The sequence below is a fragment of the Theropithecus gelada genome, chromosome 20, assembly GCF_003255815.1.
Source record: "Theropithecus gelada isolate Dixy chromosome 20, Tgel_1.0, whole genome shotgun sequence".
NCBI lineage: Eukaryota > Metazoa > Chordata > Mammalia > Primates > Cercopithecidae > Theropithecus > Theropithecus gelada.
In genome coordinates this window covers 31352119-31379405 of record NC_037688.1, presented here as the reverse complement: position 1 = coordinate 31379405, position 27287 = coordinate 31352119, and the positions used below count along the sequence as shown (strand labels likewise).

Sequence of the window (27287 nt, the reverse complement as noted above, 5' to 3'; positions counted from 1 at the left end):
GCACTCCCACACAGAACGGACAAAGTGGAGGCTGCTGAATTAGCAGAGTGCAGGAGTTTGCAGCCCAGCTCCTGCCCAGCCCGGGGGGCACATTACTTCCTCTCATTATCCCTTCTGCAAAATGATGATTCCTGTGATCCCAGGAAGCCCAGGAGACGCACTGCAAAGCAAGCAAAGCCTCCCTGGCCTGGAGTCTGTACCTGGGAACATGGCGGCGGGCTGGCCTCCAGTTTCACAGAGCCTCGGGTCCCGAGCAGGTGGGGAGGGCATGCAAGCGTGCCCATGGTGCCTGCCCTTCTGCTCCGTGCAGCCTGGAGATGCTGGTTACTACCCCAAACTCCTTCTCCCCATGCCTCTGACTCGGCATGTGGGGCTGAGACAGGGTGGAAAACCTATTTCAGCCCAGTTCTCCAGAGGGACGCTAGCTACAAATTCCTCCTCCAAAGGCCTCTCCTTCCACTGACTCTGAAAGTCGTCCAGGCAAGGAGAGCTCATCATGAGTACTGATGCCTCTGCAATTGGAAAACCACATGATGTTAACTGTCACTCTTGTGGGAACATTCCGCTGCTTTCCTGGTGGGGGGGCCTCTTGCACCACAGCTAACCTCTACCTCAATCCCCTACCTGAAACTGGCCAACGTGTTGGGAAGGAACACCATGGAAATCTTCCTCTTTCGGCCAATGAAGGTTAAGAATCCATTTCTGTCTCTCTGACACGGTGGTTCTCAACTGGGGTGATTCTCAACTGGGGTGATTCTCCTCCCTAGGGGACCTTTGGCAACATTTAGAGATGTTTCAGATGGTTCCAACTGGGTGAATGCAAGTGCTACCGGCATCCAGGGGGCAGAGGCCTGGGATGCTGCCGACATCCTACAGGGCACAGGACAGCCACCATCCTGAAGAGTTACCCGACTCCAATGCCAACGGCACTGAGTTTGAGAAGCCCTGCTCTAGAGGAGGCCAGAGAAGCAAGAGGGTGGTGACAGCCTCCCCACTACCACAGGGGCATCCTTTTGGTGGCCAGACCATCAGAAGCCCCTGCCCCCGCACTGTGATCCTGCTCTTTGTCTTTCTGGCCAGGCAGGCCTGTCCTCTCCCATGACTCAATCCTCCGGCCCCATCCCCAGGGTGCCCTCAACTCCACCTCAGCTCCTGAGCTGGCCGGTCACCTCCTGTACGCTCCACTCCGTCAGCCCCCCCAGCAGCATTCAGGCTCCTGCAGCAGCTCCCAGCACACCATCCCTGGGTCTCACCTCCCTCACTGCCTTCTGCCATCTCCCTGCTTGGCTGCTTCCTTTACCTCTCTGGTCCTTCGTCATAGCCTCCTTTTCTGGCTTCTCCTTCTTTCCCCAACGATTACAGTCTGGAGCACTTAGGGTTCAGCCTCACACCCCTGCCCTCTCATTCCACCTCTTCTAACTCCCTAAGAATGAAAGCTCCGCAAGTGCAGAACCATCTAGAAAGGTACCTTGCACAGAGTTAGTGTTCAGTAAACATCTGTTGAATGAATGAATGAATGACTATACCATCAATTTCGAGATTGTATCTTGGGCCTTGGTATCCCCTTGGAGAGCCTGGTACAGCAAACTACTTCTTCAACACCTTCCTTTTGGTGTCCCCAAAGTAATTCAAACTCAAACATGCACCCCCTTCTCACTCCCTGCCACTCTTCTGGGTCTCCCACCTCAGGGACTGGCATCACCATCCACCCAGCTGCCCCAAATCAGAGGCCTGGACACCCTGGCACTCCCAGCTCCCTCTCCCCTCACTTTTTCCACATCAGTCACCAGACAAATCTACTTCCTTCTCAGTCTCCAATCCTCATTCTCCAATCTGGCTGCAGATTCCCATCCCCCTCACAAGCTGCCACAGCCTCTGCTTGGACAACAGCCTTCCAGCTGGCTCCACCTCAGTCCCTCCAACCCATTCGCCCCAGCAACAGTTGTCTTTCAAGCCAGAAATCCGGTCACATTGATCCCCTGCTCAAGCCCTTTCAGTGGCTCTGTGCTGACCCGTGAGTAAGGTCTCCGATTCTCACTATGGCCCACAGGCTGAACCTGCTTTTTAATTTACAGCAAGATGAGCTCCCCAGGCTCTTTCCTGCCTTGAAGCCCCATAGAGCCTGCGCCCCTGCCAGGACTCCTTCAACTCCTGATCCCCAGACCACGGTAATCGGTAGTCTACTCAGTCCCCAAGCACCCCAGACCACTTTAATAACTCCATCACCCTAGGGGTTCCGATTTTACTCATCAGAGGGAGGCCCAGGCTTTTTTTTTTTTTTTTTTTTTTTAAAGACGAGAGTCTTGCTCTTTCGCCCAGGCTGCAGTGCAGTCATGTGATCTCGGCTCACTGCAACGTCCACCTCCCGGGTTCAGGCGATTCGTGTGTCTCACCCTCCCAAGTAGCTGGGATTACAGGCATGCACCACCATACCCAGCTAATTTTTGTATAAGGCATCTTTTTTAAAAAAGCCTCTCCAGTGATCTAACATGCAGGGCTGAGAACCACGGCTGGACAGCACCTAGGGCCATTTGGACTACTCTAGAAATCTCCTCCACTTGGCTTTGGTGTAGAAGCTGGAGGAATTTGTGCCCTGCTCTAGCTTTCACCGGGCTGAGGGTGACACTGGGCCACGCTTCTGGTGACCCTACTTCTTGGAGCTGAGTTGGAGGCAAAAGACCAGCCCCAGCCATGCTGCTGGTGATGACAGTTCTAGACGCCTCCAGCCACTGGGGCTGCTGCTCTGGCACCATCCTGGTCTGGGTTCACATGACTCAGAAGCCTGGCTCCACCAAGCCTGGCTAAATCCCGCACTGGGGGCTGGGCCTGGAGCACAGCCCCATGTCTCACGCCATCTGGCTCACCTCCTTTCCTCTCCAAAAGCCTGACAATGGCATTGAATAGGAGGCCATTCCACCTCAGGGGAAGACAGTAACTCAGGAAGGAAAAAATGAATTCAGTTTTGTGGAAAAACATCAACACTGACCTGTCTGTTTCATGTCAGAAGCATCAGCAACCAGTATGAAGGGGCAACCTTCTTCATTTCTTTTAAGAACAGATCCAAAGGTCAGGAAAAGGAGGAGAGAGACGGGAAAGAGAAGGTGGCTGCTTTGACACTTGAACAGCATGAAAGTGAAAAGCCGGGGCCGTGGGAGGAAGAGGAGAAAGCGCGCCACCAAGCCTGACCTGATGATGAAAGGGCCTCTGACCTCCAGGAGCTTCCGTTCGCTGCTGAATCTCTTGAGAAGGTTGATCATGAACTTATAAAAGTAGGAATTCATGGTGGGCGTGGAAGGAGAACATTCTAAGCCTTTGGTACCTGTAGAGAAAGGGACAGAGCCAGCATTTATTCTGATCATGTGTCCACAGGGTGATGAGATCCACACTGAATATAAACAACTATAAATGCCAAACAAGTGTGTGTGTGGGGTGTTATAACAAGATGAGGGAAAATCTCTAATCAAGAGCCATGGAGCAACAGAGAAAAAGGCAAGTCTGCACAAGCAAATACAACTTGGCTTACTGCAAAAATGCCCATTAAAGTCCTACTCGTAACTTGAAAAAAAAAAAAAAAAAAAATCCCATTACTGTCCACCCCTTAACCCAAGCCCAAACCACTTCGTGAACATCTCATGCGTGTAAGGCCCTGCTAGGTGCTATGAATTTTTTTAAAAAACAAACTCTACTCATTACCCCAATAAACGAAATACACTCGGGATCTATTTGGGCCATTAAGGACAAACAAGAAGTCAAAGAGAAGAAACGGGTAAGGTGCTTGTGTCAATGAGTCAAGTCACTGTGGCTCAAAGGTCAACAAAACTGGTGGACCCACAAGAGGCAAAAGCCAAGCTCCTTCCCTAATATTACCTGAGAAAAAGAAATGATGTACACACCCACTCGACTACAGACAGCAAACACAGACAAATGTTACAAAGTGTTTTAAGTTTTACTTTTGAAATCAAAAGCTCTTTCTTCCTCATCCTCAGGCAAAGATGCTCTTTCAGGATAGAACTCTGAAAACTTTCAAAGCCTGAGGTGGCTTTCTAACCAGGAGCACAAATGTCTCTGATGTGTGTCCTTGCAGAAAACACACCGAGGTACAGAGGGAGGTAACTTCCAGCCCTCCCTTGCACACATGCCCCTTGATAAAGTATCCAGCACCAAGGGGACAAGGGAAGGGCTGATGGAATACTTGGATGGTCTGGGATAGTGTATCTGTATGCCCCTTGGGGTCTTCCCTGGACATCCCTTCTAATATTTGTCAACCTCCACAGTTCTGTGAAAGAGTTACCAAGGGATGGAAAGAATCCTCACTCTGCTTGAGGCAGGACTTTTTTTTTTTTTTTTTTTTTTTTTTTGAGACTGACTCTTGCTTTGTTGTCCAGGCTGGAGTGCAGTGGTGTGATCTTGGCTCACTGCAACCTCCACCTCCTGGGTTCAAGCTATCTGCCTGACCCAGCCTCTTGAGTGCTGAGATTATAGGCATGTGCCACCACGCCCAGTTAATTTTTGTATTTTTGTATTTTTTTTTTTTTTTAGTAGAGGCGGGGTTTCACCATGTTGGCCAGGCTGGTCTTGAACTCCTGACCTCAGGTGAACAACCCGACTCGGCCTCCCAAAGTGCTGGGATTACAGGTTGTGAGCCACCACGCCCAGCCCGAGGCAGGACATCTTTAAAAAGAAAACAGCTTTATTGAGATATGATCCATATACCGTAAGGTTCACCCTTCTAAAGCGTGCAATGCAGTTTTCAGTACATTCACAAAGTTGTGCGGCAATCACTACTAATTTCAGAACATTTTTATCAACCCCCCAAAAAAACACCATACTGATTAGCACTCACCATTCTCACCTTCATCGGCCCCTGGCAATCACTCATCTACCTTCTGTCTCTATGGATTTGCCTATTCTGGATGTTTCCTACAGATAGAACTAAGCAGTATGTGGCTTCTTTCACTCAGCACGTTTTCAAGGTTCATCTATGTTGTAGTATGTATCAGTTCTGTATTCATTTTTAGGGTTGAATAATATTCCACCTTATGGCTATTCTATAATTTGTTTGTCCATTCATCAGCTGGTATTTTCTCCCATTCTGTTGATGTTTTTTTTTTTTGAGACAGGGTGATACTATAATTTGAATATTTGTCCCCACCTAAATCTCATGTTGAAATTTAATTCCCAGCATTGGAAGTGGGGCCTGGTGGGAGGTTACTGGATGATGGGGGTGGATTTCTCATGAATGGGTTAGCACCATCCCCTTGCTATTATCTCTGAGACGGCAAGTTCTCGTGAGATCTGCCTGTTTAAAAGTGTAGGGCACCTCCCTCTCACTCTCTTGCTCCTGCTCTGGCCTCCTCTGCCTGCTGCCCCTTTGCCTTCCACTATGAATGTAAGCTTCCTGAGGCCTCCTCAGAAACCAAGCAGATGCCAGCACCATGCTTTCCATAAAGCCTGCAGAACTGTGAGCCAACTAAATCGCTTTATAAATTACCTACTCTCAGGTTTTTCTTTTTTCTTTTGAGATTGAGTCTCGTTCGGTCTCTCAGGCTGGAGTGCAATGGCATCGTCTTGACTCACTGCAACCTCTGCTTCCCAGGTTCAAGCGATTCTCCTGCCTCAGCCTTCTGAGTAGCCGGGTGTGTGCTACCACACCTGGCTTATTTTTTGTATTTTTAGTAGAGGTGGGGTTTCACCATGTTAGCCAGGATGGTCTCAATCTCCTGACCTGGTGATCTGCCTTCCTTGGCCTCCCAAAGTGCTGGGATTACAAGCGTGAGTCACTGCACCCAGCCATGTATTTTTTTTTTATTGTAATGCAAGAACAGCCTAATAAACAGTGTCTTGCTCTGTTGCCCAGGATGTAGTGCATTGAAGTGATTACAGTTCACTGCAGCCTCAAACTCCTGGGCTCAAGCAATCCTCCCGCCTTGGCCTCCCAAGTAGCTACGACTACAGGTGTGTGCCATCACACCCAGCTAAATTTTTTCTTCAAGATGGGGTCTCCCTATGTTGCCCAGGCTAGTCTCAAACTCCTGGGCCCAAGTGATCCTCCTGCCTTGGCCTCCCAAAGTGTTGGGGTTATAGGTAGGAGCCACCATGCCCAGCCTCTTTTTATTAAAAAAATGTTTTTGAAGCACAAAATTTTTAACTTTGATTAAGCCCAATGTGTCTATTTTTTCTTTGGTTGCTTGTGCCTTTGGTGTCATAGCTATGAAATTATTACCTAATCTAAGGTCATAAAGATTTACTGATATATTTTAGGTCTCTGGTCTATTTTGAGTTGTGAGGAAGGGGTCTAAATCTTTTTGCATACGGATATCCAATCGTTCCAGTATAACATATCTTAACAGCCAATTCATAGCTACCATTTGTTGAGCACCTACTACGTGCTTGGCCTGCCTAAACCCTTCACACATAGTATCTAACACCCTAAAAAAAAAAAAACTTGAAAAATATGCACCATTACTATTCCCATTACATACACAGAAGAACTGTGAATTTGGGTGAGGATTATCCAAAGTCACAGAGCCTGCGAGTGGTAGAGTTGCTGACCCAGGCAGCTGGTCTTCAAAACTCATGTTCTTTGCAGCTCTGCCAGGCTGCCTGTGTCTTGGGTACTAATGTTCAGATATGTTTGGGGCTCACAGATTAGGAGGCAGTGCCTTGCAGGAGGGCAGAAGATGGCATAAAGATGGAAACCCAGGTCCTGCCAAACTGACACTGAAGATGCGGGAAATGATGCTGTGAAGAGCTGTGGAAAGAGCACCTGGCCGTAGCTCTCTGGAAACCCAGGGAGGGCACTGGGGGATGCAGAGTGGCCAACAGAGGCATCTGGGGCTATCATTTTCCAGGCTGGCCCGTTTCTGGTCCAGAAGTTGCGTGGGAGCCTTCACTTTCTCCCTGGACCAGGGAGGAAATGGTCAGGCACGAGCACAAGATAGGCAGGATGTGGAGGCTCTGGGAACCAAACTTGGCCAGAAGCATCAGATGTTCCCAGAAGCATCAGCCCAAAGCACAAAACAAGAATGTGCAGAACCATCCAGAGTATTCCAAGTGAATCTCACGGAGGCGCCTGGACAGACTGACTGTATTCGACGCCAGTGGGCTGGAAGCAGCAGGAAGACTCTCCTCCCAGGGGCTCCGTCTTTTTTGCTGAGCTCAGACTTCCCTTACGTCCTCTCATGGTCCTTCCTGGGAGATGGTTGGGTCTAGAAAAGGCGTTTTTCTGTTCTGTTTTTCCCAGCTGTGAATCACTTTATAAGGGATTCCTCACCAGGAGCCACACCTCCAAACTGTAGCATCCTCAATCCCAAGAACCTCCTAGACAGCTCGCGTGAGCGGCGTGAAGGAGCCCTGAGTGAGAAGACCAGTTCAAGGGCAGGCCTCATTCCACTTCTTGTTTGGACTGCATTGTCCTGGGTCCCTGCCTGAATCAGCCTGGCTCGGGAGGTCCTGAGTGATTCTGGAATGGCAAACAGTCTCTGCTCCCTGGCCCAAAGGGAATGTTTGCAGAATCAAGTGTCACATTCTTATAGATCGAGTTACCCCAGGCCCAGCTGGGGCTGATCTCTAAAGAGGTGGCTGCAGAGACAGCTGTTGAGACAGCCCTGCCTCACTGCTCCTACCCTCAGGAGATGAATTTGGTGGGCCGTGGTGGCCTGGCTGGAGGGCACTGGCTTCATGCTGTGCACACTGGAGGTGCCCAGTTCACTGCCAAGCTTCTCCCTGCTGCCTTCCTATTTCTCTATGTGCACCCCCAGCCTACCCCATTTCCACTTAGGCTCCAAAGCATTCCCAAGAACGAAGGGACCCATGAAGGAAGTCACCACAAAGAAATTCTCCCAACTGGGGCCATCTGGGCAGCCACTAGAGAGAGGTACGGGGCTGTTCCAGCCTCACAGGGGCAGTAGGAAGCACTGAGCATGGTGTTTAAGCCTCAGTTTCTTCATCTGTAAAGTGAGTGTAATAAGAGCCCCTATTAAACAAGGTAAAAACATGTAACGTGCTGGGTCTGGAGCCTGCCGCACAGTCTGCACTCAATAAATGGGGGCTCTTTTTTATTAGCAAGTGTCCCACAGCACAGAGCACTGCGCAAACTGTTCTCATTCTGTCTCAGAATGGATGTCTGGGGGCTGGTCTGAAATGTCCGAGTGGGGAGATTCCATTTCTGGCACAAATTCACAGTGCTCTGTCAGGATGCTTTGAGGAAGAAGGGGGACCACCTGTGACCCCCACACATCAGGGTAGGGAGATCAGGCCACCTCTCCACTGACAGTCTGGCCAAAGATGGCAGAAGAGAAGGCCTGGGCTACTCTGGACACAACTCTGGTCTCCCTAACCACAGCCCCCAGTGTGGACCCAAAACGGACTCTCAATGTCTGCCCCTCGGACCCTGGAGCTGAGACCCTTAGTGGAAGGGAGGAGGAGGGCGGTGTCACAGCTGCGAGAAGCCATGGCAAGCGATTCACATCCTCAGCTGAGTGCAGCTCAGCCCTCACGGTGCTCCCACGGCTTAAAGACTTTCTGCTCTCCCCAAGACAGGGCTGGGGGCCTTGGGAGGGGCTGCATTGAGACCACAGGTTTGAGCAGGGCGGTCTTTTCCCAGTAGGGGAGGTGGGGAAAGGGGCCACAATTGAGGGGGCAGGGAGGGCGGGCTGGACAGGGATGGGAAAGCCTCAGTGCTCAGCAGGACAGGGTGGGGGCTGCTTGCTCTCTCCCAGCCTCAGTGGACCCCATTGCCCCCAGCCACGCTGCTGTGAGCTGCCCTTCGGCTTGAGATGCTCTCTAAGGCAGGGTTGCAGGCTCAGGAGGAGGAGATCGGTGGAGAAGCTCGCCCCAGGAGGGTGACTACAGGAGCAATGGGCCCCTCAAACACGCTGACTTCTGCCTCCCTGCTGCCTGCTCTTCTGCCCACCTCCGGCTCTGGCTCATCTGCTCTTGTAAGCAGGGTCCTGGGCTGGGTGCTGCAGGCGCATGAGGAAAGTGGGAGCCAGGACAGGGCAGCTCAGGGCACGCCTTCCAACACTGCACTCCAAGGACCTCAGTGGTTTTACTCAGGGGCGCCACTGAGGCACAGCCCCCCTGGAGATGGTGGGCAGCTGCTGCAGCCAGGGGTGAGGGAGGGGGGGCCCACAACCTGGCTGTGTGTCTCGGGAGAGAGGCTCTCTGTGAGGGGCCCAGGAGAGTGGGATTTCCATTCCCCAATCCTGCAGAGGGCAGGAGCGTGAGGGAGAGCCCTATCCCTCAGCTGAAGGCCACTGTGCCTTGCATTTCTGGTTTGGGCAAGGGAGGAGCCTGCCAGGCCCTGGCAGGAAGTGCATGTGACCGGCGGCTGGCCAGGGGCACAGAGACGCACTCCACACAGAAACCAGGCTGGCGGGGTGGGCGGCCGGGGAGCCAGCCCTGCAGATGTTACTAAGTGAAACCTGATGTGGCGACATGAGACTCCACAGAACGTCTCACAAACAACCTGCCCTGGGATGTTTTGGATTGAGTTTTGTGGTTATGACGTGAAGGAACCTCACATGTCAGGATAAAAATAGCCCTGGCTTCAGTACATAATGCGAGTTACAGTTCAACAGAACCAGATGTGAAAACGTCAGCCACCCAGTTCAGACCCAGCAGGGTCCCTGCTCTACTCCGGCCTCCCTCCCTGCTGGGGTCGGGGTCCATGTGCCGGGACAGCCCATTGTGGGCTCAAGATCTGCTGCCTAGAGGATACAACGGAAGGGCCAGAGGCTGCTCAGGGCACCCAGAGTCCAAGGGACCACAACAGATCCAGGCCCTGTCGCTGACTAGCAGGGGAGGGGAGGCAGCGCCGCCTTCTCCAAGGCCAGCTCCTCTCCAGTGAACCAGGCAGGGCTAAAGAGCATCAAGTCGTGCTTGGCACAGGAAGTAGTCCACGGAAGGGGTGGGTGATGGAGAGGCTCGTATGGAACCAAGAGGACAGGGTGGGGAAGGGGCAGCTTCCCCCCAGAATCAAGTGGCTGGGAGGAAGGGAGGCTTAGCAGGGTCTTGGGGATGTAGAGTCTGCAGAACTGGAGGGGGTGCAGAGTTACGTGGACAAAGGCCGCTGCAATGGCATCATCTTGGGAACCCACCCAAGGGACGATCACTTTCTCATCTGTGGGCCGGCCTGGGTCAGCAGGACAGGAGCGCTGCAGGCATCAACCATAGCCAGGAGACTCTGCAGCTGCTCAGGTCAGAGCGAGAGAGAAGCTGATGGGACACAGCAAGGCCCAGAGGGGACTTCCAGCTGACGCGGCAGTGGAGAGGTCACATAGCAGTCTGCCACTGGGAAAGAGCTGTTGCTGCAGGGTGAGGGCTGGGGCCAAGGGCAGTGAGGAGAGGGTGCGGAGGAAGGCTCCCAGGGGCAGGAGGGCTGGACTGCTGGGGCTTCCACCTGGACAAGGGAGGGCCTGGCAGCACAGGCATGAGAGGATGCCGTTCTGGGCAGCAGTGCCGGAGGGGCCTCAGGCTCAGGTGATTGGTGCCCCTGCCTTCCATTATTTTATTGAACTTTCAAAAATGGGCACTGACCCTTACTGGGCACCTGGTGCCAGGGATTCTGGGATGCGTAAACTTGGCCTTTGTGGCCTGCCATGCTGCTATTCAAACTGAGCTGATCACACAAATCACCCAGCACTGGGCAACGCTGAGGAGCCTCCATCTGCACTTTCAGCAGGGGTTCTAAGAGGTCACAGCCAGGAGGGAGCAGATGTGAACTCCGGCACCCACCCAGGCAGCCTGAGACAAGCAAGTGGGTTGGAACAGAGGGGCAGGAGAAGCTGGGCTCTCCAGGGAAGCCTCCCAGAGGGGCCCTCTGCACTGGCCTGTAATAACCAGGATATAAGCAAAGGCCCCCTTCACGTTCAGGAAGCATTTAGCTTAGCCCTTGCCATGTGGGAGCTCACAGAGTCCCCAGGCGCCCCAGCACATGGTTTATAGAGAGGAAAGAGGTGGCAGTGAGGTAGGACCCTTGTCCAAAGTTATAGGATGGATGGGCAGAGCAGGGCTGTGAACTTAGATCCCTCTGACCCCAGTGCCTATGATCCTTAATGCTGCTTCCTGAAGCTGGGAGGGGTGAGTGGGAGGAAAGGGCTTCAAGAGAAACAGGCAGTGCTTTCCTGGGGCTGGTGTGGCCGGAGGAAGTGGTGGCAGGCAGCAAAAGACAAGAGATGAGGCACTGCCGTGACCTGAGGCCAGGAAGGGGTCTCTGAAGTCACTGTGAAGAGAGGAGACATGCCCCCATCACTGCCAGGCTGTGGCCATGGCCTGGCCCCTCTCCTCCTCCCCTCTGGCCGTGGAAGCTTCCAGTGCCTGGTGCAGGTGGGATTCCTGAGAGTAGGGTGAGAAGTGTGGGCTCTCGGGCCAGGCTCCTGGCCCAAACAAGTGGGGAATGACACAGTGCTGGCCTCTCAGAGCTGCTGCGAGGAGCCCAGGGGCTCACCCAAAAAGTCAGCACATGTGAGTGCTTAGACCAGGGCAGGGCCTAATGTGACCTCAGCCAGCTCTGGCAGCCATGATGATTGCTGCCGTGATTACTGGGGAAAATGGCTTTCTGGCTTTCTGCTAGAACTTGTTTCTGTCTGGTGAACTGAAGATGCTGCTGACATTTGGCTATAATAGACTGTCCTGGGCTACAAAGAATGAAACCAAATAAGAACATGTCATTATTACCCATTTTCAGAGTCAGGGGTAAAAATACCTTGGGCCACTGAGCCCTGCAAGGTATACTGACATGAACAGTTATTTTGTTTTATTTTTTTTTGAGATGTAGTCTTGCTCTGTTGCCCAGGCTGGAATGCAGTGGTGTGATCTCGGCTCACTGCAGCCTCCACCTGCTGGGTTCAAGTGATTCTCCTGCCTCAGCCTCTTGAGTAGCTGGGATTACAGGCATGCACCACCATGCCTGGCTAAATTTTGTATTTTCAGTAGAGGTGGGGTTTCACCATGTTGGCCAGGGTGGTCTCAAACTCCTGACCTCAGGTGATCCATCTGCCTTAGGCTCCCAAAGTGTTGGGATTATAGGAGTGAGCCAACGTGGCTGGCGACATGAATGGTTTTTATCCCAGCAGCAATGGGCCCCGTGGCAGGCAAAGTCAGGGAAGACTGGGTTTTATGGGTGAACATCAGTCCTAGGGTGACCTTTGGCCTCAGACTGACACACTGCTGTGCACGGCCAAGGATCCTAAAGGCTGATTGGGTCTCCCCAGGCCTGGCTGCACCCTCTCTGGCAGCAGAGATGTCCAGGCCCGGGGAGTCCAGGCATGTCTCTAACAAAGGGCTGATCCCAGAGGCCTCCTCTGTCCTTTGAAGCTTTCTGCATAGGCTCAGGGTATGGCAGGCCCACAGGCCTGTTTGACATCCCTGTCCCCAGAGCCAGCAGGACCTCCGCAGACTCCCGAGTGGAGACAGGAAATACAAAAGGAGGAGACACAGGAGACCCCAAGGGTGGGACAGGAAAGCATGGTGTCCCTCAGCCAGCTTCCCCCAGAGCTGCCCACCCAGGCAGCTCCCCATCCTGTTTGCCCCCAGGCCATTCTCTCCCCCATGCTGGGGCTCTGCACAGGTCAGGAATGAGGGAGGCAGGGCGGGAGAAGCCTCTGCCTTCACCGCTCTGCGAGGGAGGGGGAGATGTTTATGCTAGGACAGGCGAGAGGAAAATCCCATGTGGGCGACTCTGCCTCGGGGGGCCTTGGGAACCACGGCTGTGGTGCATTTAGGCCAACACAGCAACTACCCAGGCGTGTGATGGGCTTGCTTCTCCACTGCTGTGTGTGATCCGCGCCATTTGGTTCCCTACAGATGCCACCAACTTCATCTTTGCTAGGCTCCCTGCCTCTGAGGCTTTCCAGACAGTCCCTTCGTGCCTTTGGGGCAATCTCCCCTACACGGACACAGCACTGCTGCCTCCAAGTTCTCCAAGTTCTCAGGGCTGCGCCCTAGAGAGCCAGAGGCAGGCAGAATCCAAACAGGAAGAGGGTATGGCTTCACAGTCTTGTCCATGTGCATGGCCAGATGGAAACAGACAGAACAAGCCCCTTGCATGCCTGAGAAGCAGTCTGGGAAGGAGCAGCTCGTGGAGGGATTGAGTGTGCACTTCCTGCTTGCCTTCTGACCTCAGCACCACCCCACACACCCTCAGTGCCTGGCGCATGCCCTCCAGGGCAGTGGAGGTGGGAGAGGGGGGCAGGGCATGCTCTGGCTTCCTCGGCTGTTCTCTTACTGGTTTGAGCTGACCTTTTAAAATCATGGCCCCATTTGTAAAATCTGATGCCAGCTGTGGACATACGCATGTGCACACACGTGGATCTGCTTGGAGCCTTAAGGCCCACACGTGAGACTCAGGTTAAGAGCTCCTGGCCCACAGAGCTGTGGATTCTCCTCCCGCAGCCCCCACTGCTCCTTGGCTGTGGATTCTTGAAGCAAGAAGTGTGACTGGCTGCAGGCACTTCCTTGGTGTTCTTTCCAGGACGGAGTTTCTTCCATCTGGCATGCTTTGCTGTTTTTCTATGAATTCCGAGTGAGTCCCTGGCTGATGTGAGCTAATCTGACAGCCTCGGTGAGCTGGGACAAGAGTCTCTACTGCCATAGCCTCGTTCACGGCCCGCCCGTCTTGGCATGGCCAGGAGCTGGGGTTCAGAGTGCCCTGCCATATAGTGCCCCCGGCCCTGGTGCCCGAGCAGCGCAAAGGGCTTGATGCTGCAGGGCCTGCCAGGGACCCCCTGGGTCAGGCTCTGCTCCCCCAGGGCACATATCCTACTCCCTTCAGCCCCGGCTGCCCTCAGCAGTTTCCTGGTCCTCCTTCCATGAGCAGGAGCCCAAATCACAGTCATCAACTTCTCTGTGCCCGGGAGGAAGAGATAAAACACAGGGAAGACAGGTCACAGAGGGCCTGGGAGGCCTGGGTGTCCTGGCTCTCTCACAAGGCTGTGCTGCCTTCAAGTTCTCTGCTGCTGCCAATTTGAGAAGGAGAGAAGAGGCTGTGGCGCCTGCTTCCTGGGGAGGAAGAGCTGAGGGCGCACCCCCAGGGCTCCTCTGCCTGGGCCTCCTCCCTGCAGGATGTCTCCTCTTGGCTACTGCCCGTCTTCCGGTCAGTTCTTGCTGCTCCTCCCCACCAGACCCTCCCTCCCTAAGGAAGAGCTCTCTCTTCTCTCTTCCTTGTCCATCCCCTTCGCTGGGCCCCCACACTCCACCTGTGGCATTCCTGCCATCTGTCCCAAGGACTTAAGGTTGGTCCCCATGTGCTGACTTGGGGACACAGGATGGAGAATGGACTTGCTTGCCGAGGGATAGAGGGTGGGAGTCCCAGCAGGGGTCCCACGGTCAGGATGTGGGAACCACTTCCCTTGGTGTTCTTTCCCTTGGTGTCAGTTCACGGCCACTGACTGCCTAGAACTGGGCTCCTGGGCAAGGCCCCACATGGGCCTTCTATGACTTGACCTGGCATGTCCTGGGGCACAGGCAGGCCTGCGGGGCTCTGGCCGCCCCTTGAACTTCTCAGGCACTGGGCCTCGTCTCAGCACCAAACAGGGCTGGGGCGCCTCCCACTGAGGCCAAGGAGGTACTCTCAGGCTGAGACCAGCACGGCTGGGCTGTGAGGGGAGGCTGAGGCTGCAAGGCCCCTAAACCTCTATGACGCATGAGGCTGCATCAAAGTGAGAGGTGAAGCCAGCTGGACTTCCTGGGTCGAGAGGGGACTTGGAGAACTTTTCGGTCTAGGTAGAGGATTGTAAACACACCAATCAGCGCTCTGTGTATAGCTAAAGGATTGTAAACGCACCAATCAACACTCTGTAAAAACACACCAATCAGCACTGTGTATCTAGCTAAAGGACTGTAAACGCACCAATCATCACTGTGTCTAGCTAAAGGATTGTAAATGCACCAATCAGCACTCTGTAAAAACACACCAATCAGCACTGTGTCTAGCCAAAGGATTGTAAATGCACCAATCAGCACTCTGTAAAAATGCACCAATCAGCCCTCTGTGTCTAGCTAAAGGATTGTAAATGCACCAATCAGCACTCTGTAAAATGGACCAATCAGTGCTCTGTAAAATGGACCAATCAGCAGGACACGGGCAGGGCCAAATAAGGGAATAAAAGCTGGCCGAGCCAGCAGCAGCAACCCTCTTGGGTCCCCTTCCAAACAAAGAAGCTTTGATCTTTCATTCTTCATAATAAATCTTGCTGCTGCTCACTCTTTGGGTCCACACGACCTTTAAGAGCTGTAACACTCACTGCGAAGGTCTGTAGCTTCATTCTTGAAGTCAGCGAGACCACGAACCCACGGGAAGGAGTAAATTCCAGACACAAAGGACAGAGACCCCCATGGAGACACCTGAGATTCACTGGGAACTTTCCTACCAACCGTGTCCCCAGGCATTTTCCAGGACTGCATCGCCAGAGGGAAGTGGCGTCTGCCAGGGCCCAGGGAGAAGAGTCCCTGCCATCTGGAAGGGACTGAGGGACGAGCGCTAGGGATGCTATAGCCACCTTTACTTCCAAGGACTGCCCAGAAACAGCCTGTGAGAATAATGCCGTCTCCTGCCTGTGCTGCCTGCCACTATTTTTAGCTTCTCAGAGAGAAAGGGAATGGCCACCTAGTATTCCACCTGTGAGACCCCAAGACTGAAGCCCCTGGATACCAGACTGGAGAGGTGCTGCCCAGGCAGAGAGACCAGCAGCCGACCCAGATGGTTTTATGTTTAGTCAATGGCTCAAAGGCATCAAAGGTGCAGGGAGATGCGGAGAAAGTCCTGTGAGGGTCTCTGGAGGCTGCTAGAGGACGAGAGCTGCCTGCCTCCGGGGGTTCTTGAGGTGGGAGATTGCCAGTAGCAACCCACAGACCCCTCACATCCTGGCTGAGCTCCAGAGCTCCTGAGCAACAATCCAATGGACCGCCGTGGTCCAGCCCAAGACCCGGCACTGGCACTAAGGCCCCTGAGGCTGGAACCTTCAGGAGAAGACTTACCGGAGGTGTTCAGTAGGCCGGCTCTGCCGAGGGTGGGCACCTGGAGCTCTGAGTGGCTGGCCCGGAGGTCAGGGCCATCGAGGGGGCCTGGGTCATCCGTCTGGCCTGCAGGGGAGGAAGCGATTTCTGCCAGCACCTCCAGGTCCTTCAGGATCACCTGGGGAGAGAAGCAGGGCGGCAGGGATGAGCTCTCCGCTGCGAGCTGTGCTGACCTGGGGAGAGGTGCGGTGGGCGGCACAGAGCCACCTGCAGAGGTGGGGAGGGGTCTGCAGATGACAGCAGGCTGGGAAGAGCCACTAAGGCCACAGCTGGGGCATGCTCAGAAAAGTGAAACAAAGGATCCAGATAGAAGGGAACACAGACTGCAGTGAATGGGGCCTCTCGGGGAAGGAAACTGGAATCCGAGGTTCAGCGAGTCAGCTTCCTCATGATCCCTCTCCTCTTGAGTCCCTTGAACCGGGCTCTGAGGGTCCCTGGGAGTCACAGGACTCAGGAAGCAGGGTGTTGTCTGCACAGTGTGCATTTAAAGGCCCCCAGGCTGCACAAGACTCCCAAAGTGCCCTCCAGGCCATGTTCCACTATGTTCACTGTGTGGAGCAGCCACGGCCCCGCCCACCATCAGGCCACAGAACAGCTTCTTCTGCAAAGGTGACACCAGGCCACTGCAGACCCTAAAGGGCACTCCACATGTGGCATGCTACTCTGGTCTCCAAGGTAAAGGACTTCCTAATGTCCGGACATGTCAGGTGGTCCTCGGTGGCTCTAAAGTGTCCCTGCACAGATTTGGGTGGGGCAAGGCCCCAGCCTGACCACCTGCCTGCTGAGTTCTTCTGAGACAGAGGCAAAGGAGGGCATGGGGCCAGCGCTGAGTGTGAGTGCAGGTCAGCGCTGTGTCACAATGTCCCCAGCGTTGCTCTACAGCCCCTGTATCCTTAGAAGCTGCCTCTCCTTGCACAGCACCCATCTTTGCCTGGCACCAAGAGCTGGCATGGTGGCAAAGTCCGGCCCACCACTCTGCTGCAATGGGCAGTAGGGAAAGGGGCGGGGGCCCTGTGTGTGTGTGTGTGTGTGTGTGTACCTGCCCCAGGGGCTGCTGAGGCTTCCTGGCCACCTTCTGCTGGCTGTGCTTGTCCTGCAGGGAACTCCTCACACTGCAGGTGGTCGCCTGCTCTTTCTGTCCCTCACTCCTCTCTTGCTCTGGGCTAGTGACTGTGCCTGTCCCCTCAAAAGGTGTATCTCCGGACTGCCCTGTGCCCAGCAGATGCCCAACAAACATCAGTTGAATGGGTGGTTGCCTGCGTCTCTTCCTGGGCTATTCTGAGCCCAGGCCAAGAATAACCACAGCAACCGGGGGCTTCAGCCCTGGACCAGGGGAAGTGGGACAGAGCCTGATGGGCAGGGCCACATGGGCCAAGACTGGCCAGGTGGCTGGAATATGGGAATACAAGATAAGGTTAGCACTGTAGGGCTCCTACTGAGGGATTAAAACGTTCTGGAATTAGACTGGGGTGATGGTTACAAAAAGCTTGTGAATATACGAAAAGCCAGTGAATTCTATGCTTCAAAAGGGCAAATTTTATCTCGAAAACAAACAAGATAAGGCCTACCTCCTTGAAAGCCGTTCCTGTCAATGCAAACACAGTGCCAGTGCCTCCCCCACACTACCCAATTGTCACTTCTCCTCTTGGTTCCTCTAGGCCAGCCCTGGCACACCTGGCCGGGAACCCCTTTGCTTGCTCACCCATTCCCGCTCCTCAGTCTTCAAACAGCGTCACATGTTGGCACGCAATCTCCCAGCCTCATCCAGGCAGGAGCCGGTGCTCACTCTCACAGACCCGCCTCCTGCTGTCCAATTCTGTACTTCCCTTTGTCCCTCTCCCACTCATGGAGACTGGGATGTCTGTGGGCCCCTGAGCCCCTGCTCTGTGCCAGTGGCTGCGCTGGATTCTGGGGCTGTATAGGTGAGTCACAGCCACCCCTGCCCATGGCCTGGCACACAAAATGGAGAGCTGATGAATCCACGTGGCTGAGATACATGGCTGCCACACAGCCCAGTCATATGGCAGAAGCAAGGGGTGCTCCTGCACCCAGGCCAGGAGCCGGGGATCCCTGGGCGGGTCTCAGTCTAGAAGCAGGGAGGGCCAAGGCCCCTGCTCCCACTGAGGACAGAGCCTCCAGGGATTCTTTGCTTCAGCCAAAGAAGAAAGACACAGGGCAGAAGCCAGGATGGGAAAGTGGCACAGCAATATATGACGCCGCGGTCCCACCCGATTCAGCCCCTGCACACCTGCCACGGCAGGATGTACAGAGGCCACGCACCCCAATGCTTGCTTCACTGTCCAAGCACGGCCAGGGAGGGGACTTGAGACCAGGAAATGGAGTTGGGGGGAGGGTGAGGGAATGACTCACCCAAAATTAAACAGCGAGCAAGAGTCAAGCCAACAGCTCCTCAAACAGTTACCCAGAGAGCTGCCATAGGTATACGCCCACTCCTAGGCAGTTACCAAGAGAACCACAAATGTCTGTGCACATCAAACTTATATATAAATGCTCACAGCGGCATTTTTCCTAATAGCTAGAAAATGGAAATAACCCAAAGGCCCTGCAGTGGAGACATGAAGAGATGGAACGTGGCACATCCACACCAGGGAATGTTATTTATTAATAAAAAGAAATGAAGTACCTGCTACACGTGGATGAACCTTGAAAAAACCTGCCGAGAAGTCAGTCACGAAGTCCACACCCTGTATGACGACTCCATTAACAGGAAATCCACATAGACAGAGGGTGGATTTGTGGTTGCCAGGGGCTGTGGGGAGGGAGGCATGGGGAGTGACTCCTAACGGGTGCAGGGTACATATAGGGCTTCTTTCTGGGGTCATGAAAATGTTCTGGAATTAGTAGTGATGGTTGTATAATCTTGTCAAAATACTAACAGTTACTCTATGGTATACTTTAGAAGTATAAAAGTATACTTTTATACTTCTAAAGTATACCATAGAGTCGTTTTTATGAATTTTATGGTATGTGAGTTGTACAAAAAAAAAGGGGGACAGGCCAGGCGCGGTGGCTCACGCCTGTAATCCCAGCATTTTGGGAGGCCGAGGTGGGAGGATCACGAAGTCAGGAGATCAAGACCATCCTGGCTAACACAGTGAAACCCCATCTCTACTAAAAATACAAAAAATTAGCCGGGTGTGGTGGTAGGCGCCTGTAGTCCCAGCTACTCGGGAGGCTGAGGCAGGAGAATGGCATGAACCTGGGAGGCAGAGCTTGCAGTGAGCTGAGATCGCGCCACTGCACTCCAGCCTGGGCGACAGAGCAAGACTCCATCTTATAAAAAAAAAAAAAAAAAAAAGGGGGTGGGGGGACAAAACCCCAAATCAGCAACCTAATTCCTAACCCATCTGCTCTTGCTCTGCCCGCAGCCCGAGGTGGTAGCGTCTCACCCACTCCCTGGGGTCCCTCGCCTGATCCAGGGGAGAGGAGGAGCATGGGGAGGCGACCCGTGTCTCTTTACATCACTTCGCCCCCCCGCCCCCATGCTGCCCATCCCACCCAGGTCTGTCTGTGCAAGGGGACAGAGGCACATGCCTCTGGGCAGCCAACACTGGTGGCCACGTGCAGCAAGGGAGGAAGTGAGGAGAAAAGTGTGAGCCAGCAGGGCGGCTGGGGCCAGGCCAGCCCTCGGCAAGATCCCTGTGCTATGCGGACAAACTGATTCATGCTGGGTATCCAGCAGGTACCTATTTCCCTGTCGGAAGAGAGGTCTGGAAAAAGCTACCAAGAGGCCTGGCCTGTGCAAGGTTGTTTCCACCCCTTGAGTGGCTCCAGGGCCAGCAGAGCAGGCTGTCCTCGCTCCCGGCCACAATGAATGCCCTTACTTGTCACCAGTCTCACCTCACATGATACACACAAGGGATCTGAGACTTGGACAGTCACTTGCTCAAGGTAACAGTGAGTCCACCTCAAACCCAGCTCTGGTCCCCAAACCTGAGCCTGCTGATAACACTACACAGGGTGCTGTGGTCAGACAGTCCTGACATCCAATCCTGACCCTGGACCAGTTAACTTCAACCACACAACGCTCCCTTTCCGGACAGCTACTGAGCAGCTGCTGTGAGCTGGTCCTGTGCTGGCTATAAGAGACACAAGGCCAGACAGGCCAGGCTCTGCCTTCAGTGAGGTCACAGACTCCCGGAGGAGTCAGGCAGTGAGCATTTACTGATGATACAGGGCGGGTGCCAGGGTCCCTGTGATGATGCCTGAGGGGAGCCAGGAAGCTCTGGAAGTAGTTGAGCATGAGTTGGCCAAGGGAGTGAGAAGGGAGAGAAAGGCATTCGAGAATGGCATTCAAAGCATTCTCTTACCTAGCATAAGCTATTCATGGATGCGGAACCACGTGGCACATTCCAGGAAACTAGGCTTTGGGGCCAGCTCCAGAGTGGGGAATGGGGCCAGAGGTGAGGGTATGGCCAGAAATCAGGCCAAAGTGGTAGGCAGGGCCAGACCTTCAAGAGCTCATGACACAAGGCCAGGTGCAGTCGCTCACACCTGTAATCCCAGCACTTTGGGAGGCTGAGGCAGGCGGATCACTTGATGTCAGGAGTTCAAGACCAGCCTGGTGAACATGGCAAAACACTCTCTACTAAAAATACAAAAATTAGTTGGGTGTGGTGGTGCGAATCTGTAATCCTAGCAACTCAGGAGGCTGAGGCAGGAGAATTGCTTGAGCAGAGGCTGTAGTGAGCTGAGATCGCACTACTTCACTCCGGTCTGGGCGACAGAGTGAGACTCTGTCTCAAAAACAAAAACAAAAAACCATAAACCAAAAAAGAGCTCATGACATAGACAAAGAAGTCTGAACTTCATTTTGCAGAGGATGGGAGCCTCGGTTTCCTCATATGCGCAATGGAGATTGGACCTTGCCAGGCTGTTGTGAAGGTTATAAGAGATACTTGATGTGCAAAGCACGAAAAGCAGGCACACAAGAAAGGCTGGCTCACCACTTCCATTCCAAGATTTCAGGTCCCACAGCTGAGCTGTTCCCCGGCCCAGGCTTAGTGACTGAGCATGGACAGCAGTGCCCACACCAAGGGCTTCCGACCCCGCTTTCTCCCCTGCAGAGAATGTGCTTAGCCCACCTCAGTACTACTGCCTCCCACCCCACTGTAGAGCACAGCCAGCAAAGCCGCATATTTTACATTTTCAATTCTCTTATTTTAGAAAGTTTAACACCAAATGGCAAATGAATGCAAATTACACTTCAATTGCACAATTAAAGCCGGAAATGTTGTCTACAGGTTCCTTCAGTAATCCCAGCCACTCCTCCTGTGCTTACATATCATAGGATTTGTCTCTGGTCCCCAGAGGCTGGCAAAAAGCCCACAGCCCTGCCTGGGACAACACTGTGTGCGCTTGTGCACACAGACACACAGCACCCCTCCAGTCCCTTAAATAACGCAGGACCCCGAAACAGCATCCCCATCTTCCTTCAGCCTCCTAGAGGTGAGAAGGGGCCACCCAGATGGAGGGCAAGGAATGACTTGAGGTGGAGCCTGGGGTGTAGGGAGCTGGCTGATACCCAGCTTCTGTGTCCCTCTAGTCTGGCTGCTGCATCGCTCCCAGTTGCTAGCAAACCTGACTCAGCCCAGGGTGTGACCTTGAGGCTCTGGAGCACCAATCTTGATGCAGACCTTGGCCAGGACTCTGTCTCTGCCTGGGGTGGAAGAGAGGCCCTGGTGAAAGGAAGGCCCTGGGAGGCAACCTCAACAGGGGGTCTGGGACCCAGCAACAGAGAACGTGGGGAGCTGCTCTTCCAGCTGCACCTGGCTTTGAGCCTCTGTGCTGGGCCAGAGTTTTGGTGCTCTAGCCACCTGGAGACCCTACAATCCTTGGTGTACAGGTAGAAAGCTCCAGGAGGAGAAGGCGATCTCAGTGGCCTGGCTTACTGTGTGCCCCTCTCAAGCCTGAAGGAAAGGCCCCAGAGCTAAAGACACGCTGCTAGGCCACTCCTGCTTCAGCCTCCAGGAAAACAGACCTAGTTCTCCTTCCAGTGAGCAGGCTGGCTGGGCCTGTAGTCCTGGCTCTGACGATGAGAAAAGGCTCAAAGAAAGCGGGAGGAAGCCACACCAATTAGTATGCGCTACACAGCTTTTTTGCAAAATGAATATAAAACACTTGTGCTTTCTTTTTGTGTGAGAGAAAGAAGGGAGGAAAGAGAGGGAGGGAGGGAGGTTACAAGAAAGCAATATTCCGCAGGAGCAGGAGCGCCTGCCGTTACCATGGTGACAGGCGGGGGTGGGGAAGGCCCATCAGCAGGCCCCTGGTTTCGGAGTGGAGTGAGCTGGCCATTGGTGGAGTGAAAGGGTCAGGGTTGGTGGCACCTGGGTGTGGGCAGCATCTCACAAAGCAGCTGTGGGCGGGGGCTCAGGGTGAGGGGAGACGGCTTCTTGCCTTCCACAGCGGTGACTTTATACCAGCAAAGGGCATATTTCAATGTGGCAGGAGGGTTAGTATCTGGGTGGGGCCACCACAGGCTGTTGCCCCACTGCATTCTAGCAGGTGAAGCCTAGTCTCTCTGGGATGGTGGCTGCTCCTCCTCTTCTCTGGTTGGTCCGTCTAGGCACTCATTGTCCCACCACCTGGTCCCAGAGCAGCCCTGAGAGGCCTCGGCATGGAAGGTTCCCAGCTCTCACTCTCCCCAGGGTGCTGCAGCGGCTCCTTTTACCATCCTGGGAACAGCTGGGAACTGGACACCAGCCTTGCAAAGTCAAGTGTCGAGGCTGGGAGGCCCGTTCTCACCTCCTACCAAGATTCCTGAACAGAAAGTCCCAGGGCAAGGCACTCAGTCTGAAATGAATAAATACTTGCTGACCTCCAGCACTGGACAGGAAATGGAAGATGGATGGCTCGGAGCAGCTCCTGCCAAGGAGCATGGAAGGAGAGGCCGCCTACTTCACTCTACCCACTGATCCTTAAGAAACTTGGTCAAAGGTTCACACAGGCCACTGGTCGGCTGATGAGGCCCTAGGAGTCAAATGACTCAGCGTTCTAGCTCCTGAAGAGGGAAACCTTCTTGTGTTGACAGGAAATCCCCAAGCTGGGCCCTCTCCAGGCCTGGCCAGGAAGACGCTGCAAGAATGTTTCCGATGGACACACTTGGTACTGGTGGGGAGAGGTGACTTCAGGCTAAAGGCCTTGGAAGCTGAGGTCTGGCCAGTGCAGGCCACTGCCAAGGGTTATCTGATGCTCCTGCCTGGAGCAGTCAGGTCGCAGGGCCTTGCCTGAGATCTGGGTCAGGTCCAGCTGCTACTTCTTGTGAAGGGGAGCTGATGTGAAGTACACAGGCCGTGAGGTCAGGCGTTCCTGGAAAACCCTGGGGTCTTCCGCTTCACTGCAAGCAGGAGCCTGGCTCCATCCTTCGTGAGGGGTGCAGCCTGGCTGGCCAAGCCTCCTCAGTCCCTGACCACATAAGGAATGGCTCTTGCTGCCCTGGTTTAGGGGCATCGGCCAGAGAGCTCACCCTAGGAAGCCGGGCTGCTGTATCCAGGAAGGGTCCCCTGGGGGAGCCACGGGAAGGACAGTAGGGCTCCCACTGCTGAGAGCATGGAAGGCGGCACTGGCACAAGCTGGCACCTGGGCCAGAGGCCTCCACCCTGGACACAGAGTAAACATGAGCTGCACAAGGCAGCAATCGGGCCCTGGCCCCGGCGTGGGAAAGGGGCGGCATTCTGAGACACGCCCTAGTCTGCATGGGGTCACAGCAGCCCTGCCTTCTGCCATGAGGAAGGAAAGTGTTGCCTAAAAGAACGCTTAGATTTGGTGGTGGGAAAGCAGCACTACTTAGGCCTAGACCTATTTTATTTCCCATTGAGAAAACTATCCTGATAGAAAATGTTTTGTCTTGGTAAAGCAAAGGCAACCTAAAAAAAAAAAAAAAATCATAAATCTCAGTTTCTGTTGCGTGACTTTGAACACAAGCCCTTGGGGATGAGGGCAGCGTTCTGTTTAAACATTCTGCCACCTTCCCTTCAGTGCCCAGCACTGTGCCACATATGCCAGAGGCCAGTGCCTAACGCTGACTGTTAGGTTCCACTAATTAATAGTGACAGCACAGTGTGGGTCTGGCAGCTGAGAATACTCTAGTGGCCATCCGTCTTAGGGTAAAGGAGAAAAGAAAGGCCAGCCTCGGGTAAGATACCTTTGAGACCAGATCCCTGACCTCCATCTTCTCTCCCACCCATTCCAAGGTCTCCCCTCCTTCCAGCTGATTCCAGCCATTGCTCACTTGCATCATCCTGGCCCTGACCCAGAGGGTGCATTCTCAGGGTTATAAATTGTCCCCATGAGCTGGGCAGGGAACGGGGTGGTGCCTGCTGCACTGAGGGCAGCACGAGAGTGGTGCCCACTCATACCTGCTATGGCTCTGTTACCAAGAGATGAACCCAGGGGCCACGGCAGCCAGGAGAAGGCTCCTGCCACCCTCCAGGGACCCGCTTCTTTCTGGTTTACTTGCAAGCTACACACAGCCCCCAAGCTAAGGATGCAGGCTCTGCCCCATAGGCCTCGCTTCCAATCTGCTGTGGGAGGGCCCAAAGCAGCAGGGCAGGCCCCAGATGTGGGGCACGTCCAAGGAGATGAGCTCCTCATCCAGTCAACCTCCTATTTGTTCACATTCTCAGAGGATGTTTCTGAGCACCTACTGTGGGCTGAACAGACTGTCCTCACAGAGCTCCCAGCCAACGGGCCATGATGGAGAGGGATTAGGGCTAGGAGAGGGTCTGAGTGGATGGGGGGACATAAAGACACAGAGGGAACCTGGCCCAGCCTTGATGTGCAGAAGGAGGATGTGTATGTGTGTGTATGTGCACATTGTGTGTGTGTGTGTGTGTGTGTGAGAGAGAGAGAGAGAGACAGGTGGACAGATAAACGAGGCTTCACGGAGCATATAAGTGAGATCTGGCCCAAGTTACTTAACTTCTCCAGTTTCCTCTTGGGGGAAATGGGGAAAACAAATCTTCACAGGGTTGTCTGATCATGAAGATGAACTAAGATCACTCACAGGGGGCCAAGCACAGGGTGTGGAACAGAGCAAGCCGGTGTGAAAAGGGTGGATCTCATTAGCAGTGGGGGGACGGTCCCAGTCCTCTACATCTCTGGGCTCACCTGGGCTCACCCAAGCTCCCACCCAGTCTGTGGTCCTTGTGACTTGCCAACAGGGAGGTGCCTGGGAAATCCAGCTGATTCAGCCTTGGAAGAAATTTTAGCTTCTGAGGACGCAGGAATGCTAAGTAGGGTGAAAACCGGGGGCTCTGGCTTGGCTGCCTCGCCTAGGGCTGCATAGAGAGGGCACCAGGGCTGAGAGCTGGGGGCATATGGCCTGCAGTCTCCAAGCAAGATCTCATGTTGGTCTGTATCTGTGCTCCCAACCAGAGATGGGCACCAAACCCACCAGGGAGCATGTGAAAAATACCAGCCCCTGGGCACCCAGGCTCTGCTTGAGGGACAACTGAGGAAGGCCGGAGTGAGGTCCAAGCAGCTGGAATTTAAAAGCTCCAGGGAATTCTGGTGACAGTCCTGGTTTAGATGGTTCTGCTGTGTGTTTGAGCTGGGGCTAGACAGTGTACTCAGCCCTGCAGGCAAGTCGCCCTGCTGCTTGGCTCTAGGAGGTGTGAGCGAGAGCACCCATTCCTGCCTCAGGGAAAGGCTGGCTGGGCTGGCTCCCCTTTGTGGGGTTCCTCCTACCCCAGAGGCCCTGCTGCTGGGAGAGCAGCCTCCCTTTCCACCACGCTTCTCAGCCCAACCTCTGCCTTCACCAGGAGCTAGGCAGCACCCTCCTGGTCCCCAATCCACTCACACCAGTTACTGTGCCCAGCTCTGAGTCCTCACTGGTCCATCTGTCCAGGGCAAGGAATGTGGAGAGGTAAATACTCAAACCCTCCTAGCACACAGCCCGTCTTCTCTGGAAGGAGGCGGTGAGGCTGGCTGCAGCTACTGTGGGTCCTCCTGTACTCTGGGGTGGCTGCTGTGGGCACTGAAACCACAAGGTGGGAAAATCTGGAAGAATGAGGGGTGGGCAGAGGCCCTCTCGGTGGGTATAGACCTGGGACTGTTACCTTGCTGTTCCTCTCTCTTCCCTAGCAACAACTTGCTGCCAAGCCTCATTTTAGAAGACCACAGTACTCCCTGAACTCCCAACGGTGGCTGCCAGTACCTCTGCTGGGCCTGGGGCCCAGGTGTCCCTGAGGAAGAAGGCCCAGGACTGTGACTACAGTCTAGCTGTTATGCTGGCTGGTAGTGGCTCTTCTCCCTGGCCCATGACTCCCTCTTGCTTGCTCTCAGAAGCCCCCAAAAGAAGCTGCAGGGACAACCGTGGGGAAAGGTGACAGAGGGCAGTGTTTCCCGCCCTCGGCAGGGCCCGGGGAGGGTGCCTCAGGAAGAGGGTCCCTGGGCCATCAGTGCCCACCCAGCTCCTCTTTCCCAGCAGGCTGGGCTCTTGCAAGAGTAGTCAAGTTCTTTGGGCACCGACATGGTACCCCTCCGTTCTCTGGGCTGAGATTGTATCTTACTGCGTGATCTGATTTTAAAGATATCTGTGGAACTGAGGTGGGGGTAGAGCGGTGTTTTTGTTTGTTTTGGAGAGTGGATGGAATGAAAACTGGAGGGAAGTGAACACTGAGGCAAGAATCTGAGGAGGAAAAACAAGTCCTGTTCTTAGGGAAGACTGTCCGCTTCTAAGCAGGCAGCATTAGTATTCCAGGCAGCGGAGTCAGGACCACACAGATTCAGGGCTGGAAGGGATCTCAAACCATCCAGTCCAACCCCAGCACTCTGGGAAGAAAACTGAGGTGAGGCAGTGTCGTGTGACCTGCCTGGTCCCGTGAAGAGCTGGGCAGCGTGGGGGCAGAGGCCGGCCCACCTGATCCACACCCAGGCGGCTTCCACACCACCCTGCAGCAGGCCTGGCCACTGGCCTCAGCTCTTCTGGGAGAAAATCAGCCACATGGAAGATGGAGAGGGCTTCTGGACTGAGCCCTGGAGGGGAGCTGGAGGCCACCGGGTCAGTGAGGAGCCAGGGACAGCCCATGGGGCCTGGGAAGGTACAGGAGAATGAGGTCAGAGTTAAATGCACAGAGGGAGAAGGTGCATCTAGAACTGAAGGTCAGCCAAGGACAAAACCCCATTGGGTCAGTGGAGGGCCTGGGCCTGGATAAGGCAGTGCCTCTACCCTGGGCTGGGTCCCTGCTCTGCAGTGAGGTGACACCTTGTGTGGGGTTTTAGATGCTCTGGAATCAGACAGACTTGAC

The 27287-nt window shown here is 54.2% G+C and overlaps 1 protein-coding gene across 2 annotated transcripts in view; it reads right to left on the bottom strand.

Moving 5' to 3' along the window:
* VAC14 (Vac14, PIKFYVE complex component) overlaps positions 1-27287 on the bottom strand; it is a 115981-nt gene that overhangs the window by 40953 nt on the left and 47741 nt on the right. For both annotated transcript variants that reach the window (XM_025370637.1, XM_025370639.1), the window contains 2 exons: positions 15979-16135; positions 3187-3319 (listed from right to left, as the gene is read on the bottom strand). In XM_025370637.1, the coding sequence (XP_025226422.1) occupies positions 3187-3319; positions 15979-16135 (290 nt within the window). The remainder of the gene's footprint in view (positions 1-3186; positions 3320-15978; positions 16136-27287) is intronic.